Here is a 17,098-nt window from a genome sequence, read left to right on the forward strand (position 1 = left end):
TCAAACGAGTAAGATTTTGAAATCTTACACTCGGTTTCTGGAGTTTTTTGTTCTAGCTTGGATATCTGTTATCTGTGCTAATAGGGAGTTTGTGAAGGAAATACACTAAGAAATCTAGAGACAACATAATTTTCGATCGAAAGTTTTGCCAGACAAACAATTTTTATATTTTAAAATTACATATACATTTTTTGACAAATGCAGCCAGTTTTTTTAAATATGAAAGTTTTATCGTGTTACTTGGAAAATTTCACCCGAGAAGCACCTCTAACCCTAAAGTAATAGGTTGAGTCAATTTCGAGGTATAACATTTTTACGAGAGTTGTTTAAAATGTCTCAATTTTCATCAAACAATCTTTTGTATTTGAAAATGGCAACTTTCTAACCAAAATAATAGCCCAAGAAATGATTTGTCGGGTTATTGAGGAATCTAAAATAAATCTTGTCATTTTGCAACAGTGAGGCCACGTTTTCCCCCTTTCAATCAGTGATTTGTTAGCCAATCGTAAATATTGAAAACGGCTCTATAAGGAAAGGGGAGTAATAGTATTGTGTAATTATTTTACACTTGTAATTGAATTAACTAATGTATATATTCGCCGCTTCGTTAAGGAGTTTGAGCCGCCAGTGGTTGTTTGTGAATGGCATAGAAAACAAGAGTGCTATGTTTTTTGCAACACCCTTTGTCAATAGATTTACAGTTTACAATTGCAATTGCAATAAAAATTCAAAATGGTGCCAGGTCGCTGATCATTATCTCAGTTACGAAAATACCCGAAAAGTGTGTTATTGCCTACAGCCAAATACCAGAGTCTATGTGTATTTAGAGTCGCACAAAGAGAAAATCTATCGTTTCGGCAACACAGTTTTTGTGCCGTTTGTTGCCAAGAACTATACAGTTCTGTTTTTCACTATGCATAAGCGAATATCATTTTTTGAAATTCTTCACAAGGTACACAGTTTTGAAAGATTACACCGGTGATGCTTCGTTAAATTTAACTGAACCAGTGTACAGGTTTAATGTTGGATTAAAATGTGTAGTTAAAACTTCGAAAAAACACATATCCTTTATCACGCTTAATTACAACACTTTTCATCCACTCCTAACATTATCACCTTGTTTATATACATTGCTCGATTGGTACCCTCGTTTGACACTGATTTGGTTCCTTTGGTTTCATCTTTGCGCGACTCTATATTATAAACATACAATCAAAATATTTTTCACATTATTGTTACGTGAAATTTCCTGTACTTATTCACACTGTAAATAAAAATCACGTCGAAATAAAGAGATTTGCTGTTGAATTCGCACTACTTGCCTAACATTTCAGAGTTGAATGGAAATCTTTCGAAATATATTAATGCAAAGAACGATGAAATCAACAGCAAATCACTTTATTTTCTGTTGTTATGTTCATCATTTTTTTTTTTTTTAAACTCTAATATTTATTTAGGCCCAACCGCAAAGCATAACGGGGCCGAATATCTTTTGGAGTAGGGAAAAGCCAGCTTGAGTAGAGCCTGTATCCCGACTGCTCCTCCTCAAACAGGCATAAAAACCCTCTCATCTTTTCTCTTTTATAAATACAATTTAAAAATACATATCATTTAGACCTACGGCTAACAATAACAATAATAAATAAAGTTCTTCTCTGTATGAGTAAATATCAATTCTTAATACTATTCGTTAAGGTGTGATGGTTCCTTATATCTTTAGCAATCAAAACTTATATCTATGTTTGGTGGATCATGTCTCTCAGAAAGAAGCGATGATTCATGTGTCTCTAAAAAGATCAATAAAAGAAAAAAAAAAGGAACAGAATTAGTGTGAAACTTTTTGATGGAGGTTGTGTTGGAAAAATAAGAAGAAGAAGCAAGGAGATAATCAAATTCGATACTTGATATCTCTTAAAAAGTCATGAATAGGTATTACAAGCGCTGGGTTGCGGCTAGCAAGCGCATCCCGTACTTGCATTGTAAATGTCACTTTCTGTTTTCGGAGAGAATCAATAAGCTTGGTCCTTGCTCTGTGGTACTTAGGGCATACGAAGACTATATGATCTATATCTTCGTACCCTCCACATTCGCACAGATTACTATCGACTAAGTTTATTCGATAAAGGTGTGCGTTTGCAACATAGTGATTGGACATTAGGCGCGAAATAACTCGAATGAAATCTCGAGTTAAATCTAACCCTTTGAACCAAGCTTTTGTAGACACTTTGGGCGAAATCGAGTGCATCCATCGCCCAAGATCGTCTTTATCCCATTTTTCCTGCCAGTTTGCCAGGGCCAGTTGTCGAGGCAGGTGAAAATACTCGGTATAGATGATCGGTCTATCAAATATATCTCCTTCTATGGCACCCCTTTTCGCTAATAAATCAGCTTCTTCATTGCCTGGGATTGAGCAATGAGAGGGGAGCCACACAAAGCAGATAATGAAAGACCGATCAACCAGCACTTCTAATATCCGTCTAATTTCCGGAAGGAAATAGGACGGGTGCTTGACCGGTTTAATCGATCGGAGAGCTTCGATAGAACTGAGGCTGTCCGAGAAGATGAAATAATTGCCTGGTGTCTTGAGCTCGATAATTCGCAGCGAATTGTGTATGGCAGCTAATTCAGCTACATATATGGAGCAAGGCTGTGCCAGTTTGCGGGATATGTGATGATCTGTGTTAAAAACGCCATATCCGGATTGTCCATCCATCACAGATCCGTCCGTGAAAAAGGAGTTCTGTACTGGGAGGTGGCCGAATTTTGCCGAAAATATTGATGGCACAACTGTTGGTTTAAGGTGTTCGGGAATTCCATGGATTTCTTGTTTCATCGTCAAATCAAATACAACAGAAGAATTGTTGAGCGATGTTGAAATCTCACGGGATGGAGCAACAACCGAAGGGTTTATCTCCATGGTCATGATCCGCTGGTATACTGACATACAGGGTTTCTGAACAACTTCCAAACACCTCTCATAGTTCTCGATTATCATTGGGTTTGCTATCTCCGATCTGATGAGGAAACGAAGAGCCAACTCGAATAGCCTCTCTTTGAGTGGTAGTACTCCCGCAATGACCTCTAGGGACATGGTATGTGTCGATTGCATGCAGCCTAGAGCGATACGCAAACAACGGTATTGTATCCTCTCTAGCTTCAGCATGTGTGAGGCTGCGACTCCTCTGAAGCATATGCTGCCGTATTCTATTACGGGGAGAATAGTGGTTTGGTAGAGTCGTATTAAATCCTCTGGATGCGCTCCCCATGATGTTCCTGTTACCATCCGAAGAAAATTAATTCTCGGTTGGCATCTTTGCTTCAGGTAATTGGCATGTTTTTCCCATGTGCACTTAGAGTCATACCATACTCCTAGATACTTGAAGCTAGGTGACTGAGTGATGGGTATTCCGGACAGAACTAGCTCGAAGCGAGGTGGTGGTCGCTTTTTTGAAAAGACTACCATCTCCGTTTTTTCAAGCGAGAATTCGATTCCAAGACAACTGGCCCAACCGGTCAGATTATCTAGCGTATTTTGCAGGCTGTTTTTCATGTCTACAGCTAGAGTCGCCGTGACTGATACAACGCAGTCGTCAGCTAACTGGCGCATTGTACAGCCGTCCGTCAAGCATGTGTCGATGTCACTGATGTAGAAGTTGTACAACAGCGGACTCAGACAAGAGCCTTGGGGGAGACCCATGTAGCTTGTTCGTGTTATTGTTGAAGAACCGTGGTTGAAAAGTAAATGCTTTTCAGACAGCAGGTTGATCAAAAAGTTTGTTAATATAGGGGAGAATCCTCTCTGATGCAGTTTCTCGGAAAGAATTTCGATTGAAACTGAATCAAATGCGCCTGTGATATCCAGGAAAACCGAGGTCATTTGTTGTTTGCTGCCAAGAGCCATTTCCGCTTCTGTGGCTAGCAATGCCAGGCAATCGTTAGGGCCCTTGCCCCTACGGAAGCCGAACTGGGTCTCTGATAGTTGGTTAGTTGTTTCTGCCCAGTTGTCAAGTCTACGCAGGATCATTTTTTCAAGCAATTTGCGTATGCATGAGAGCATCGCAATCGGCCTGTACGAGCGGTGATCTGCGGCAGGTTTGTCTGGCTTTTTGATTGCGATAATCTTAACCTGTCTCCAAGCTTCCGGAATCATATTGTTCCTGATAAGCTTATTAAACAGTTTAAGAAATCGTAGCTTGGCCGAGTCCGGCAGGTTTTTCATCAAATTAAATTTGATCCTGTCCGGTCCTGGAGCCTTGTTCTTGCAAGACGCGAGGGCAATTGAAAACTCCAACATGGTAAATTCTGATTCTTCAATAGCTGTTGTATCGCTAAATTTTTGCTGTGATGGGACAGCGTCTGGGCATACCTTTTTCGCGAAATCATAGATCCAACGTTCAGAGTATTCATTAGCCTCATTACTGTCCGACCTATTGCGCATTTTTCGAGCCGTATTCCAGAGATAGCTCATAGAAGCATCTCTGGGTAACGAGCTTATGAAATTTTGCCAGAATGATCTTTTTTTCAGTTTGTGTAGCTTAGACTGTTTTATTTCCAGCTCCCTAAACTGATCATAAAGCTCAATTGAACCACCATCCCTGAATGCTATGTATGATGCTTTTAGAGCTTTTTTTATCTCGGTGCATTCTTTGTCCCACATTGCTTGTTGGGACGAATTTTCAACTTGTTCTCAGGGGCAGGCCTCTTCTGAGATTGCAACGCGCTATCTAGCACTAATGTTGCAAGGAAGTTGTATTCGTCGGATGAAGAAAGCTCATCCGTTGTTTCGAGACCCTGGGATATTGTGTTCGAGAATTTTTCCCAATCAATATTCCGGGTAAGATCATACTCTACTTCGACTGTGGTAGCAGAATGGAGCCTGCTCTTAATCGAAATACTGATTGGCAAATGGTCGCTACCGTGGGGATCTTGAATAATCTCCCATTTGCAGTCCAAAGCCATTGAGGAGGAACACATCGACAAGTCTAATGTGCTCTCTCGTATTGGAGGCCTTGCAATTCTCGTAGCTAACCCAGGTATGTTCAATAAGGTCATATCGAAGTCATCGAGAAAGCTTTCAATAAGAACAGCGCGGCTATCATCCCTGGGTGCGCCCCACGCCGTACCGTGAGAATTGAAATCTCCCAGGATGAGGCGTGGAGACGGAAGCAGTTCCGTTATTTGTGACAGCTGCAACCGGTTAATAACCGCTCTAGGCGGAATGTAGACTGATGCGACAGTGAGGCCCTCCCCAGCAATTGTTATATGGCAAGCAACAATTTCTATTGCATCAATTGCTGGGAGAGGAATTCGGAAGAATGGGTAGCATTTTTTGATACCAAGGAGCACTCCGCCATAAGAGTTTCCTCGGTCTAAACGGATGACATTGAAGTCTTGAACGGCAAGTGTCGTATCAGTTGACAACCATGTTTCAGATAGCGCGAAAATATCGCATTTGCTATCGTGAAGCAGGAGTTTAAATTTATCTAATTTGGGGATCAAGCTTCTACAGTTCCATTGTATGATCCTTGTTGTCGATTCGTCACTTCGGCTGTCTAATTTAGACATCGAAGGATACGAACGCGAGGAGGGGCCATTTGGTGCTTAATTGCTTACCCAGCATGCAAATTGTTGGAAGCCAAGCCGAAATCATACTCTTGAGGGAATCAGATAGACCAAAAGTGGTAAATATCCATTCAACGATCATTTTGAATGAGATACGTCCATCAGTGGTCGGTATTTCAGATTCCGATGTCTGTTTTTTGGCGGAAGCAGATTGTTTTCCTGGTAGTTTGGGAAACTCTTTATCGAAATTGTTACCCTCAGGATTAAGCTTGAATCCTGGAGGTGACGGCTTAGCAATATTTTGCTTGGAAGGTGGACCACTTGGGGTATCTATATGTGTTTTCTTCTGCTCCTTTCTAGGAAGCTTGGGGGAAGATACGCTTGGTCGTTTACGCACGGCTCCACTTGACGGAAGAGGTTGATATACCTCTTCATCATCATTGGGATCGTCATGTTCCAAGCTGGAATATGGGTTTTCCTGTTGCTGTAAGGCAGTCTTAAGCATCTGTGCAAATGACTGCTTACAGCGTTGTTTTGTCGATTTTTTTAACGCTTCTGAGCGTTGTTTATATTTTGGACACGCCTCGACTTCATGTGGATCACCACCACAAAGACAGCATTTTGTCTCTTGATCGCCGCAAGCGTGGTTAATCTCGGAGATTTCACCACACTTGGAGCATTTAGGTTTCTTGTTGCAGTAGGTCTTCGTGTGCCCTAACTGCAAACAATTCGTACACGTCATGACTTTTGGAAAGAAAAGTCTCACGGGTAGTCGAAGCTTGTGGAGCTCGACAAAATCCGGGAGTACTTTTCCCTCAAAAGTCACTCTAAACGAGTCATTTGGGGAATAATTGCCCGTATTATCCTTCGAATACATTCTCCTGCATTCGAGGATTTTTATTTCAGGAAGGGATGGATTTTTAAAGCATCCAATACCTTTCACAACATCCTCTTCGGTGAGGTCAGCCTCGGTTATAACACCCTCTATTTCAACTACGCGTGCCGGTATATAAACGCGGTACTCGATATTGAAATTTGGATCCTGGACGACAGCATTTGCTTGTCGGGGATCCGAGAATGTTGCCTTGAGTCTATCCGCTTTGACCTTGTAGACCTCGGTCAAGCTCGAGTACTTTTCCTTTAGAGTTTTGCATATCTGTAAAACTCTGAGAGGCTTGTTTTTGGGTCGGAAATACACGACCCAACGTAGACCAGGTTGGTTAACCTGATACATTTTAACCCGAGTTGACTCATCTTTACTCGATGGGATAACCGGGGCAGTTTTACGGGGTCTTTTACGCTTTTTAACGACATCGAAAAAAGCGTTATTTTCATTATTCGGGATGTCAGAAAAATCCATCCCGGGCTCGTCACCTTCTGAGCAAGATGAGATGTCCGGTGGAATAGGCAATCCACCTACCGCCATAGCGGTTGTGAACTATATGCCGCTACTAATTAATATATGGAATATATTGAAATACTTATATATTTAAAGCTAAAGAGTATGACTATATATAAATAGGAGAGGAAATACGAAATCGAAATATATCTGTATGTATATATGGAAATAAAAAGTTTAAAAAAAAAAAATATATATATAAAGGTTGTGTCACTTATCTTTATATGTATGTGAATCAGCAGCACTGCTTGCGCTGTCTCTTCAACTGCAGAGCGGCGACGCCGTACGCTTTTCTCCCGTCAGGGTTCCACAGCACACGCGCCAACTAACCACTACCACAGCTCCGTACTCCTCTGCTGCGGGAATCGACCTACGCTGATGCTGGACCAGCACGACACCTTTCAGCACTCGCGCCAAAACAAGCACGACTCACCACCTTCACACGCGCACGCAGCAATCGCGCCGCTTAGCACCACTACCACTGGCGCTGTTCGGCAGTCGGGGCTCCCCCACCAATAACGACGCGTATTCGCACGCCACACAACACCAACGCTAGAAAGAAGCGAGATATTAATTTCGGTAATTCACAGAGCACTCAAGAAAAACGACTTTCCTGCTCGGCTGCCGAAAAGACTATGATGTTCATCATTGTTGATATGCTTATGTTTGAGATACGAAATGTCGGTCAATTGGATAATTATATAAATTCACAATAAATTCAAGAGACTTCTTTTTATTTTAGATTTTTCATTTTTATTTTATTCTAGATTTTTAATTCAAGAATAAGATAAACCTATAGATGATCCCTGTCACTGTATCGATGCAATCGCTTTCAGGATCTGTAAAAGAGTCGTTTTATTGTTATTTTAATTCAAAAGATTCAATAAAACTTACGCTCAAATAAATTTTTGATCTCTGGCTAAAAAAGCTGCTTACGCTGTTCGCCATCGTCACTATTTTTGTTTCGTCTCATGGTTTTGACGTTTGTCAATTGGAATTGCAGCTGTAATTCAATTGATTTAAACAGTGGTGATAATACAAGAGATATTCATTATAATACGATGGTGATTTCCCTCAACCAGTTTTCAACGCAAGATCATTTCATTGGAAAGTGGTAATCATCGAGGAATCAACACTAAATCATTTCAACTTGCAGTTCGATGTGACGAATTGAGTCAAGTGCAAAAACACTTGAAGTAATCGTGCATTTTCTGTCATTTTGCATGATTTATGTGACAAACATAACATCTACGTGAAAATCACATGCATACTACATTTTATCACGTAGTTTCTACGTGAACTTGGCAACTTGGCAACAGAATGTCACAGAAGAAGTATCGCGTGAACTCTCTATGTGAAAATACACAGAAATCAAAATGGCGAAGCTGTTGTCTAACTCAGTCTCTGACAATAAAATAGAATTTCTCGACGGCTTGCCAATAAGTGAGCTTTCGAAAAACCGTACGAATTTGACATCGAGCCTTGTGCTTACAGGTTTCACACTGATTCAGTTCAAAGGTCTAGGAGTTTCCTATACATAAACAGTTGCAGCTTACAATAGTTATCGCCGGCAAATGTCGTAATATTTGTCCGTTTTTAGGTCGTTTGATTCATTTACGAATAGACGATTTTGCATGGCCGTGCGATTTATCAAGCAACATATTTCTATAATTTCTAAAAACTATTTGCCGTCTCTTAAGAATTGGGGAAACAAAATTTGGAAATTTTACGTTGTATCAAACGTAGTAGCTAGCAGATAATCGAATGCTTTCCATTTTACCGGTAGTTGATTTCTACGTGAATTTCACATAAAATGCATATGTCTGCTGTATAAGATTCATAGAGTAAATCATCTCACCAGATCATGATGAACTCAAATGACAATCACGTAGAATCTACGTGAAAATGACAGTGGAATATATTCACATAACTTTTCCGGTAATTATGACGTGAAAATTAGAGTGTAGACTCTGCCAAATATAAATTAGGCTGATACAAATTTCGAATTCTTCAAAGTTAGCAAAGGGGGTGGCAAAAAATGAATAACACCGAGACGAAAAAAAAAGATATATCTTTGATCAAAGTTTGTGTGCAAGTTATGACGTTTGTAACTTGCACTCAAATAAATGTTGAAGAATAACACTTTAATATTATTATTTATTTCGCTTGCCTTTCTATGACACACTCGCTCTCACCTGACCTGTTTGTTGCTAAATTAAGCATAAGTGTTGCTGATTATCTCTTCATTACACTCAAATACGTTGTCTGCAACCAGAAGTACTTAGTTCAGTGGCAACAAAGCATGCACTCATAAATGAAACGAACGCGTTGATCACTCAAAATATTTTTCACGTTATTGTTACGTGAAGTTTGCTATACTTATTCGTTTTCTGTCATTTGGCATGATTTATGTGACTAACAGAACATCTACGTGAAAATCACATGCATACTATGTTTTATCACGTAACATCTACGTCAACTTGGCAACGTCAAGCAGAATGAAGTATCGCGTGAACTCTCCGTGTGAAAATACAAAGAAATCAAAATGGCGAAGCTGTTGTCTGATTCAGTTTTCGAACATGAAAGGAATTCCTCGATGACTTCCCAATAAGTGAGTTTTAGAAAACCATAAGAATCCGGCATCGAGATTTCATACAGATTCAGTTCAAATTGCGAGGAATTTCCTGAACATTGTTGAAGTATGCAATTTTACATTACTTGTCTACTACATCTGACATACAGCTTTATACTCTTGTGCATAAGCTTGAATGAAAGCATCGAACTGTTGTATATGATTATATCCTTTTGTATACTGTTGTAGGTTTCTAGCTTGAATTTTCTTGTAGTAAACATAGCTATCGCCAATGTACCATGTAGAGTAGGAATTAGGTGGTAAGGATAATCACTGTAATTTGAATTTCAAGTCAAGCTGACAGTTAGTCAGCAGATCAATAAAAGTAAATTGAAGTCATAGTCTTTTCGGCAGCCGAGCAGGAAAGTCGTTTTTCTTGAGTGCTCTGTGAATTACCGAAATTAATATCTCGCTTCTTTCTAGCGTTGGTGTTGTGTGGCGTGCGAATACGTGTCTTTATTGGTGGGGGAGCCCCGACTGCCGAACAGCGCCAGTGGTAGTGGTGCTAAGCGGCGCGATTGCTGCGTGCGCGTGTGAAGGTGGTGAGTCGTGCTTGTTTTGGCGCGAGTGCTGAAAGGTGCCGTGCTGGTCCAGCATCAGCGTAGGTCGATTCCCGCAGCAGAGGAGTACGGAGCTGTGGTAGTGGTTAGTTGGCGCGTGTGCTGTGGAACCCTGACGGGAGGAAAGCGTACGGCGTCGCCGCTCTGCAGTTGAAGAGACAGCGCAAGCAGTGCTGCTGATTCACATACATATAAAGATAAGTGACACAACCTTTATATATTTTTTTTTTTTTTAAACTTTTTATTTCCATATATACATACAGATATATTTCGATTTCGTATTTCCTCTCCTATTTATATATAGTCATACTCTTTAGCTTTAAATATATAAGTATTTCAATATATTCCATATATCAATTAGTAGCGGCATATAGTTCACAACCGCTATGGCGGTAGGTGGATTGCCTATTCCACCGGACATCTCATCTTGCTCAGAAGGTGACGAGCCCGGGATGGATTTTTCTGACATCCCGAATAATGAAAATAACGCTTTTTTCGATGTCGTTAAAAAGCGTAAAAGACCCCGTAAAACTGCCCCGGTTATCCCATCCAGTAAAGATGAGTCAACTCGGGTTAAAATGTATCAGGTTAACCAACCTGGTCTACGTTGGGTCGTGTATTTCCGACCCAAAAACAAGCCTCTCAGAGTTTTACAGATATGCAAAACTCTAAAGGAAAAGTACTCGAGCTTGACCGAGGTCTACAAGGTCAAAGCGGATAGACTCAAGGCAACATTCTCGGATCCCCGACAAGCAAATGCTGTCGTCCAGGATCCAAATTTCAATATCGAGTACCGCGTTTATATACCGGCACGCGTAGTTGAAATAGAGGGTGTTATAACCGAGGCTGACCTCACCGAAGAGGATGTTGTGAAAGGTATTGGATGCTTTAAAAATCCATCCCTTCCTGAAATAAAAATCCTCGAATGCAGGAGAATGTATTCGAAGGATAATACGGGCAATTATTCCCCAAATGACTCGTTTAGAGTGACTTTTGAGGGAAAAGTACTCCCGGATTTTGTCGAGCTCCACAAGCTTCGACTACCCGTGAGACTTTTCTTTCCAAAAGTCATGACGTGTACGAATTGTTTGCAGTTAGGGCACACGAAGACCTACTGCAACAAGAAACCTAAATGCTCCAAGTGTGGTGAAATCTCCGAGATTAACCACGCTTGCGGCGATCAAGAGACAAAATGCTGTCTTTGTGGTGGTGATCCACATGAAGTCGAGGCGTGTCCAAAATATAAACAACGCTCAGAAGCGTTAAAAAAATCGACAAAACAACGCTGTAAGCAGTCATTTGCACAGATGCTTAAGACTGCCTTACAGCAACAGGAAAACCCATATTCCAGCTTGGAACATGACGATCCCAATGATGATGAAGAGGTATATCAACCTCTTCCGTCAAGTGGAGCCGTGCGTAAACGACCAAGCGTATCTTCCCCCAAGCTTCCTAGAAAGGAGCAGAAGAAAACACATATAGATACCCCAAGTGGTCCACCTTCCAAGCAAAATATTGCTAAGCCGTCACCTCCAGGATTCAAGCTTAATCCTGAGGGTAACAATTTCGATAAAGAGTTTCCCAAACTACCAGGAAAACAATCTGCTCCCGCCAAAAAACAGACATCGGAATCTGAAATACCGACCACTGATGGACGTATCTCATTCAAAATGATCGTTGAATGGATATTTACCACTTTTGGTCTATCTGATTCCCTCAAGAGTATGATTTCGGCTTGGCTTCCAACAATTTGCATGTTGGGTAAGCAATTAAGCACCAAATGGCCCCTCCTCGCGTTCGTATCCTTCGATGTCTAAATCAGACAGCCGAAGTGACGAATCGACAACAAGGATCATACAATGGAACTGTAGAAGCTTGATCCCCAAATTAGATAAATTTAAACTCCTGCTTCACGATAGCAAATGCGATATTTTCGCGCTATCTGAAACATGGTTGTCAACTGATACGACACTTGCCGTTCAAGACTTCAATGTCATCCGTTTAGACCGAGGAAACTCTTATGGCGGAGTGCTCCTTGGTATCAAAAAATGCTACCCATTCTTCCGAATTCCTCTCCCAGCAATTGATGCAATAGAAATTGTTGCTTGCCATATAACAATTGCTGGGGAGGGCCTCACTGTCGCATCAGTCTACATTCCGCCTAGAGCGGTTATTAACCGGTTGCAGCTGTCACAAATAACGGAACTGCTTCCGTCTCCACGCCTCATCCTGGGAGATTTCAATTCTCACGGTACGGCGTGGGGCGCACCCAGGGATGATAGCCGCGCTGTTCTTATTGAAAGCTTTCTCGATGACTTCGATATGACCTTATTGAACATACCTGGGTTAGCTACGAGAATTGCAAGGCCTCCAATACGAGAGAGCACATTAGACTTGTCGATGTGTTCCTCCTCAATGGCTTTGGACTGCAAATGGGAGATTATTCAAGATCCCCACGGTAGCGACCATTTGCCAATCAGTATTTCGATTAAAAGCAGGCTCCATTCTGCTACCACAGTCGAAGTAGAGTATGATCTTACCCGGAATATTGATTGGGAAAAATTCTCGAACACAATATCCCAGGGTCTCGAAACAACGGATGAGCTTTCTTCATCCGACGAATACAACTTCCTTGCAACATTAGTGCTAGATAGCGCGTTGCAATCTCAGAAGAGACCTGCCCCTGAGAACAAGTTGAAAATTCGTCCCAACAAGCAATGGTGGGACAAAGAATGCACCGAGATAAAAAAAGCTCTAAAAGCATCATACATAGCATTCAGGGATGGTGGTTCAATTGAGCTTTATGATCAGTTTAGGGAGCTGGAAATAAAACAGTCTAAGCTACACAAACTGAAAAAAAGATCATACTGGCAAAATTTCATAAGCTCGTTACCCAGAGATGCTTCTATGAGCTATCTCTGGAATACGGCTCGAAAAATGCGCAATAGGTCGGACAGTAATGAGGCTAATGAATACTCTGAACGTTGGATCTATGATTTCGCGAAAAAGGTATGCCCAGACGCTGTCCCATCACAGCAAAAATTTAGCGATACAACAGCTATTGAAGAATCAGAATTTACCATGTTGGAGTTTTCAATTGCCCTCGCGTCTTGCAAGAACAAGGCTCCAGGACCGGACAGGATCAAATTTAATTTGATGAAAAACCTGCCGGACTCGGCCAAGCTACGAATTCTTAAACTGTTTAATAAGCTTATCAGGAACAATATGATTCCGGAAGCTTGGAGACAGGTTAAGATTATCGCAATCAAAAAGCCAGACAAACCTGCCGCAGATCACCGCTCGTACAGGCCGATTGCGATGCTCTCATGCATACGCAAATTGCTTGAAAAAATGATCCTGCGTAGACTTGACAACTGGGCAGAAACAACTAACCAACTATCAGAGACCCAGTTCGGCTTCCGTAGGGGCAAGGGCCCTAACGATTGCCTGGCATTGCTAGCCACAGAAGCGGAAATGGCTCTTGGCAGCAAACAACAAATGACCTCGGTTTTCCTGGATATCACAGGCGCATTTGATTCAGTTTCAATCGAAATTCTTTCCGAGAAACTGCATCAGAGAGGATTCTCCCCTATATTAACAAACTTTTTGATCAACCTGCTGTCTGAAAAGCATTTACTTTTCAACCACGGTTCTTCAACAATAACACGAACAAGCTACATGGGTCTCCCCCAAGGCTCTTGTCTGAGTCCGCTGTTGTACAACTTCTACATCAGTGACATCGACACATGCTTGACGGACGGCTGTACAATGCGCCAGTTAGCTGACGACTGCGTTGTATCAGTCACGGCGACTCTAGCTGTAGACATGAAAAACAGCCTGCAAAATACGCTAGATAATCTGACCGGTTGGGCCAGTTGTCTTGGAATCGAATTCTCGCTTGAAAAAACGGAGATGGTAGTCTTTTCAAAAAAGCGACCACCACCTCGCTTCGAGCTAGTTCTGTCCGGAATACCCATCACTCAGTCACCTAGCTTCAAGTATCTAGGAGTATGGTATGACTCTAAGTGCACATGGGAAAAACATGCCAATTACCTGAAGCAAAGATGCCAACCGAGAATTAATTTTCTTCGGATGGTAACAGGAACATCATGGGGAGCGCATCCAGAGGATTTAATACGACTCTACCAAACCACTATTCTCCCCGTAATAGAATACGGCAGCATATGCTTCAGAGGAGTCGCAGCCTCACACATGCTGAAGCTAGAGAGGATACAATACCGTTGTTTGCGTATCGCTCTAGGCTGCATGCAATCGACACATACCATGTCCCTAGAGGTCATTGGCAGAGCTGCATGCCACCACGGGTCGGCGCGTGGCGACCGCCGAGGTCACGTTATATGAGGGCGACCGCTGACAGTACCTAACAGCCCTGGACCAGCAGCGGGAGATTGCTTAGGGGTGGTGAGGGTCGGACACTGGGCCGTCGACTCCTCGTAAATGCCACAATTACCCGGAAGCATCTCTGACGGAGCGAGTAGTGCCGCTCCCATCAACCAAATGCACTCCCCCGTCCATTGGGGCCGACGCCAGTAAGGTCCCAATTATGGCAACTGGCAGCGAACGAAACGGATTCGAGTCGGATACGCTAAGGAACCACGACCAAGGGCTGGCACCTGCATCGAGCTCCCTTAGTAAAGTCGCGTGACAGCGGCTTGAAACGGCGAGATGGTACCCGGTGCAGGGGTCTCCGTCCCGTAAAACCTGGCAGGCCTTCCAGTACGTTCCGCGTCCATTGCCTGGTGGGAATCAGGCAGAGAAGGATCAGATGGGGGGGAACTAGTCCTAGGACAAGATGCCCTTTTCCTGACTTACGCGGGCGGGGGCGTCATAGTGCTCATAAGGTACTATGGCGACCCCCCTTACCCATGGCCTCACTGCTTCGGCATAGATTACCATGGGACCATACAAGCGACTTCTCATCTATGGACAAGGATAGCGGCTGGAAGGGGGACCCAATTAACAAAATGAGCTCGAAGAACCAAAAAGAGACGGGTGCGGAGGGGTTACCAAATCCCTTCGCACGAGGTGGCATCCAGCGGTCTCCGCAGAAGAAGGCGGAGACGGATGCGGCGAAGTCTGGAGGTGGAAAAACGGCGAATCCGTCGGTGTCCACACCAGACATCTCGGTGGACGGTCCCTTGCTAGTCAAGGCCGTCGAAAGGTGCATGGACACGCGGCCAAGAGTGGCGGCGCTGTCTGAACAACTCGATGCCATAATCGAGTTCTCGGCGAACAGGCGAAACATCGCTGGCGACCTGAAGCAGAGCCTCCTCCTGCTTCGGAGCACCATTGATGAAGCCAGAAAGGAGCACGAAGAACTCGTAGCTCGGGTGAAGGCGGCCGAGAAAGCGGCCAGGACCGGGAGGGCGACTGCATCTAAAGAGGTGCAGACAGACGCCCCCTCGTTCGCGTCGGTCTGCTCCACGGGGCAGGTCGCTAAGCGAACGAGGCAGTCCCCGGGGGAAACGGCCCCCGGGAACACCAAGAAACGATTGGTCGTGCTACTCCCACGGGAACACACGCCAACCGGTTCAAGGTCCACCGCGGAAAAGGCACAGGTGGAGGCTACGGGCAATCCTTGGACTACCGTAGAGGGTAGGAAGCGTCGGGAAGGTGCGACGCGTCAGGATGGCGGAGCAGCCAGAGGACCAAAAAAGGTCAAAAAGGCGCGGAGTAGGGGTGATGCCCTCATACTCAAGACAGATGGGTCGAAGTACTCAGAAGTCTTGAAGAAGATGAGGGGGGAAACCCAGCTCAAGGATCTGGGGGCGGATGTGCGGAGTATCCGCCGATCTCGCACTGGCGAGATGATACTTGAGCTCCGGAAGGACGCCAAGAACAAGGGGGCTACCTACAAAACGGTAGCTGAAAAGGTCCTAGGGAAGGAGGTGCAAGTGCGGGCACTCACCTCAGAAGTGACTCTCCAGCTTAAAAACCTGGACGAAATCACTGAGGGGTGCGACATTGCACAAGCCCTTAAAGCGAAGTGCGGGGTGGAGGTGGCTAAGGAGTCAATCCGCCTCCGCAAAGGTCCGGCGGGGACCCAGGTAGCTACCTTCCGACTACCGTCGGCGGACGCTAACCTGGCCCTGAAAGAGGGCAAGTTGAAGGTCGGCTGGTCGGTATGTCCTCTGGGCATACTACAGCAACCAGACATTTGCTTCCGGTGCTTCGAGGGCGGACATAAGTCCTGGACCTGCAAGGGGCCCGATAGGAGCCAGCTGTGCAGGCGATGTGGAGGTGCAGGCCATAAAGCAAAGGACTGTGGGGAGTCTCCCAAGTGCATGGTATGTTCCGGGAAACGGGACGCCAAACACTTTATGGGAGGCCCCAGGTGCCCAGCCGGTAAGCCGGCTGCGAAACCACGGGCGTAAGGGTGACGCAACTGAACCTGAACCATTGCTTCGCGGCTCAGCAGCTGCTACACCAAGCAGCCACTGAGTCGTTGTCGGACATCGCCGTCATATCGGACCCCTACCGCATCCCTCCCGGAAACGGTAACTGGGTTGCGGATAAGTCCAGATTGGCGGCCATATGTACGACGAGCAAGTTCCCGGTTCAGGAGGTTGTCTCAACCTCAGAAGAAGGGTACGTAGTTGCTAAGGTGAACGGAGTGTTCTACTGCAGTTGCTATGCTCCGCCACGTTGGTCTACCGAAAGGTTCATCCAGATGGTCGACCTCCTATCCATGGAGCTAACGGGCCTAACGCCGTTGGTGGTGGCGGGCGACTTCAACGCTTGGGCTGTTGAGTGGGGAAGTTGCTTCACGAACCAGAGGGGCCAGATCCTGTTGGAGGCTTTTGCAAAGCTCAACCTAGATCTGGCCAACGTTGGGAACAAAAGTACATTTAGCAGAAATGGTGCGGAGTCGATCATCGACGTGACGTTCTCCAGCCCAGGACTGATCAAGAACTGGAGGGTAGA

General features: G+C 44.1%; 1 protein-coding gene across 5 annotated transcripts in view; it reads right to left on the reverse strand.

Moving 5' to 3' along the window:
• LOC129723767 (RNA-directed DNA polymerase from mobile element jockey) overlaps positions 1 to 17,098 on the reverse strand; it is a 43,694-nt gene that overhangs the window by 4,901 nt on the left and 21,695 nt on the right. For 4 of the 5 annotated variants that reach the window (XM_055678179.1, XM_055678180.1, XM_055678177.1 and 1 more), the window contains 2 exons: positions 7,856 to 7,964; positions 1,799 to 7,800 (listed from right to left, as the gene is read on the reverse strand). The exons of the other annotated variant lie outside the window; for it this stretch is intronic. In XM_055678179.1, coding sequence (XP_055534154.1) covers positions 1,889 to 4,657 — 2,769 coding nt within the window. In that variant the 5' untranslated portion in view covers positions 4,658 to 7,800; positions 7,856 to 7,964 and the 3' untranslated portion in view covers positions 1,799 to 1,888. Of the gene's footprint in view, positions 1 to 1,798; positions 7,801 to 7,855; positions 7,965 to 17,098 lie in introns of those variants that run through there. 5 annotated transcript variants of the gene reach the window in all.

The sequence above is a fragment of the Wyeomyia smithii genome, chromosome 2, assembly GCF_029784165.1.
Source record: "Wyeomyia smithii strain HCP4-BCI-WySm-NY-G18 chromosome 2, ASM2978416v1, whole genome shotgun sequence".
Taxonomy (NCBI): domain Eukaryota; kingdom Metazoa; phylum Arthropoda; class Insecta; order Diptera; family Culicidae; genus Wyeomyia; species Wyeomyia smithii.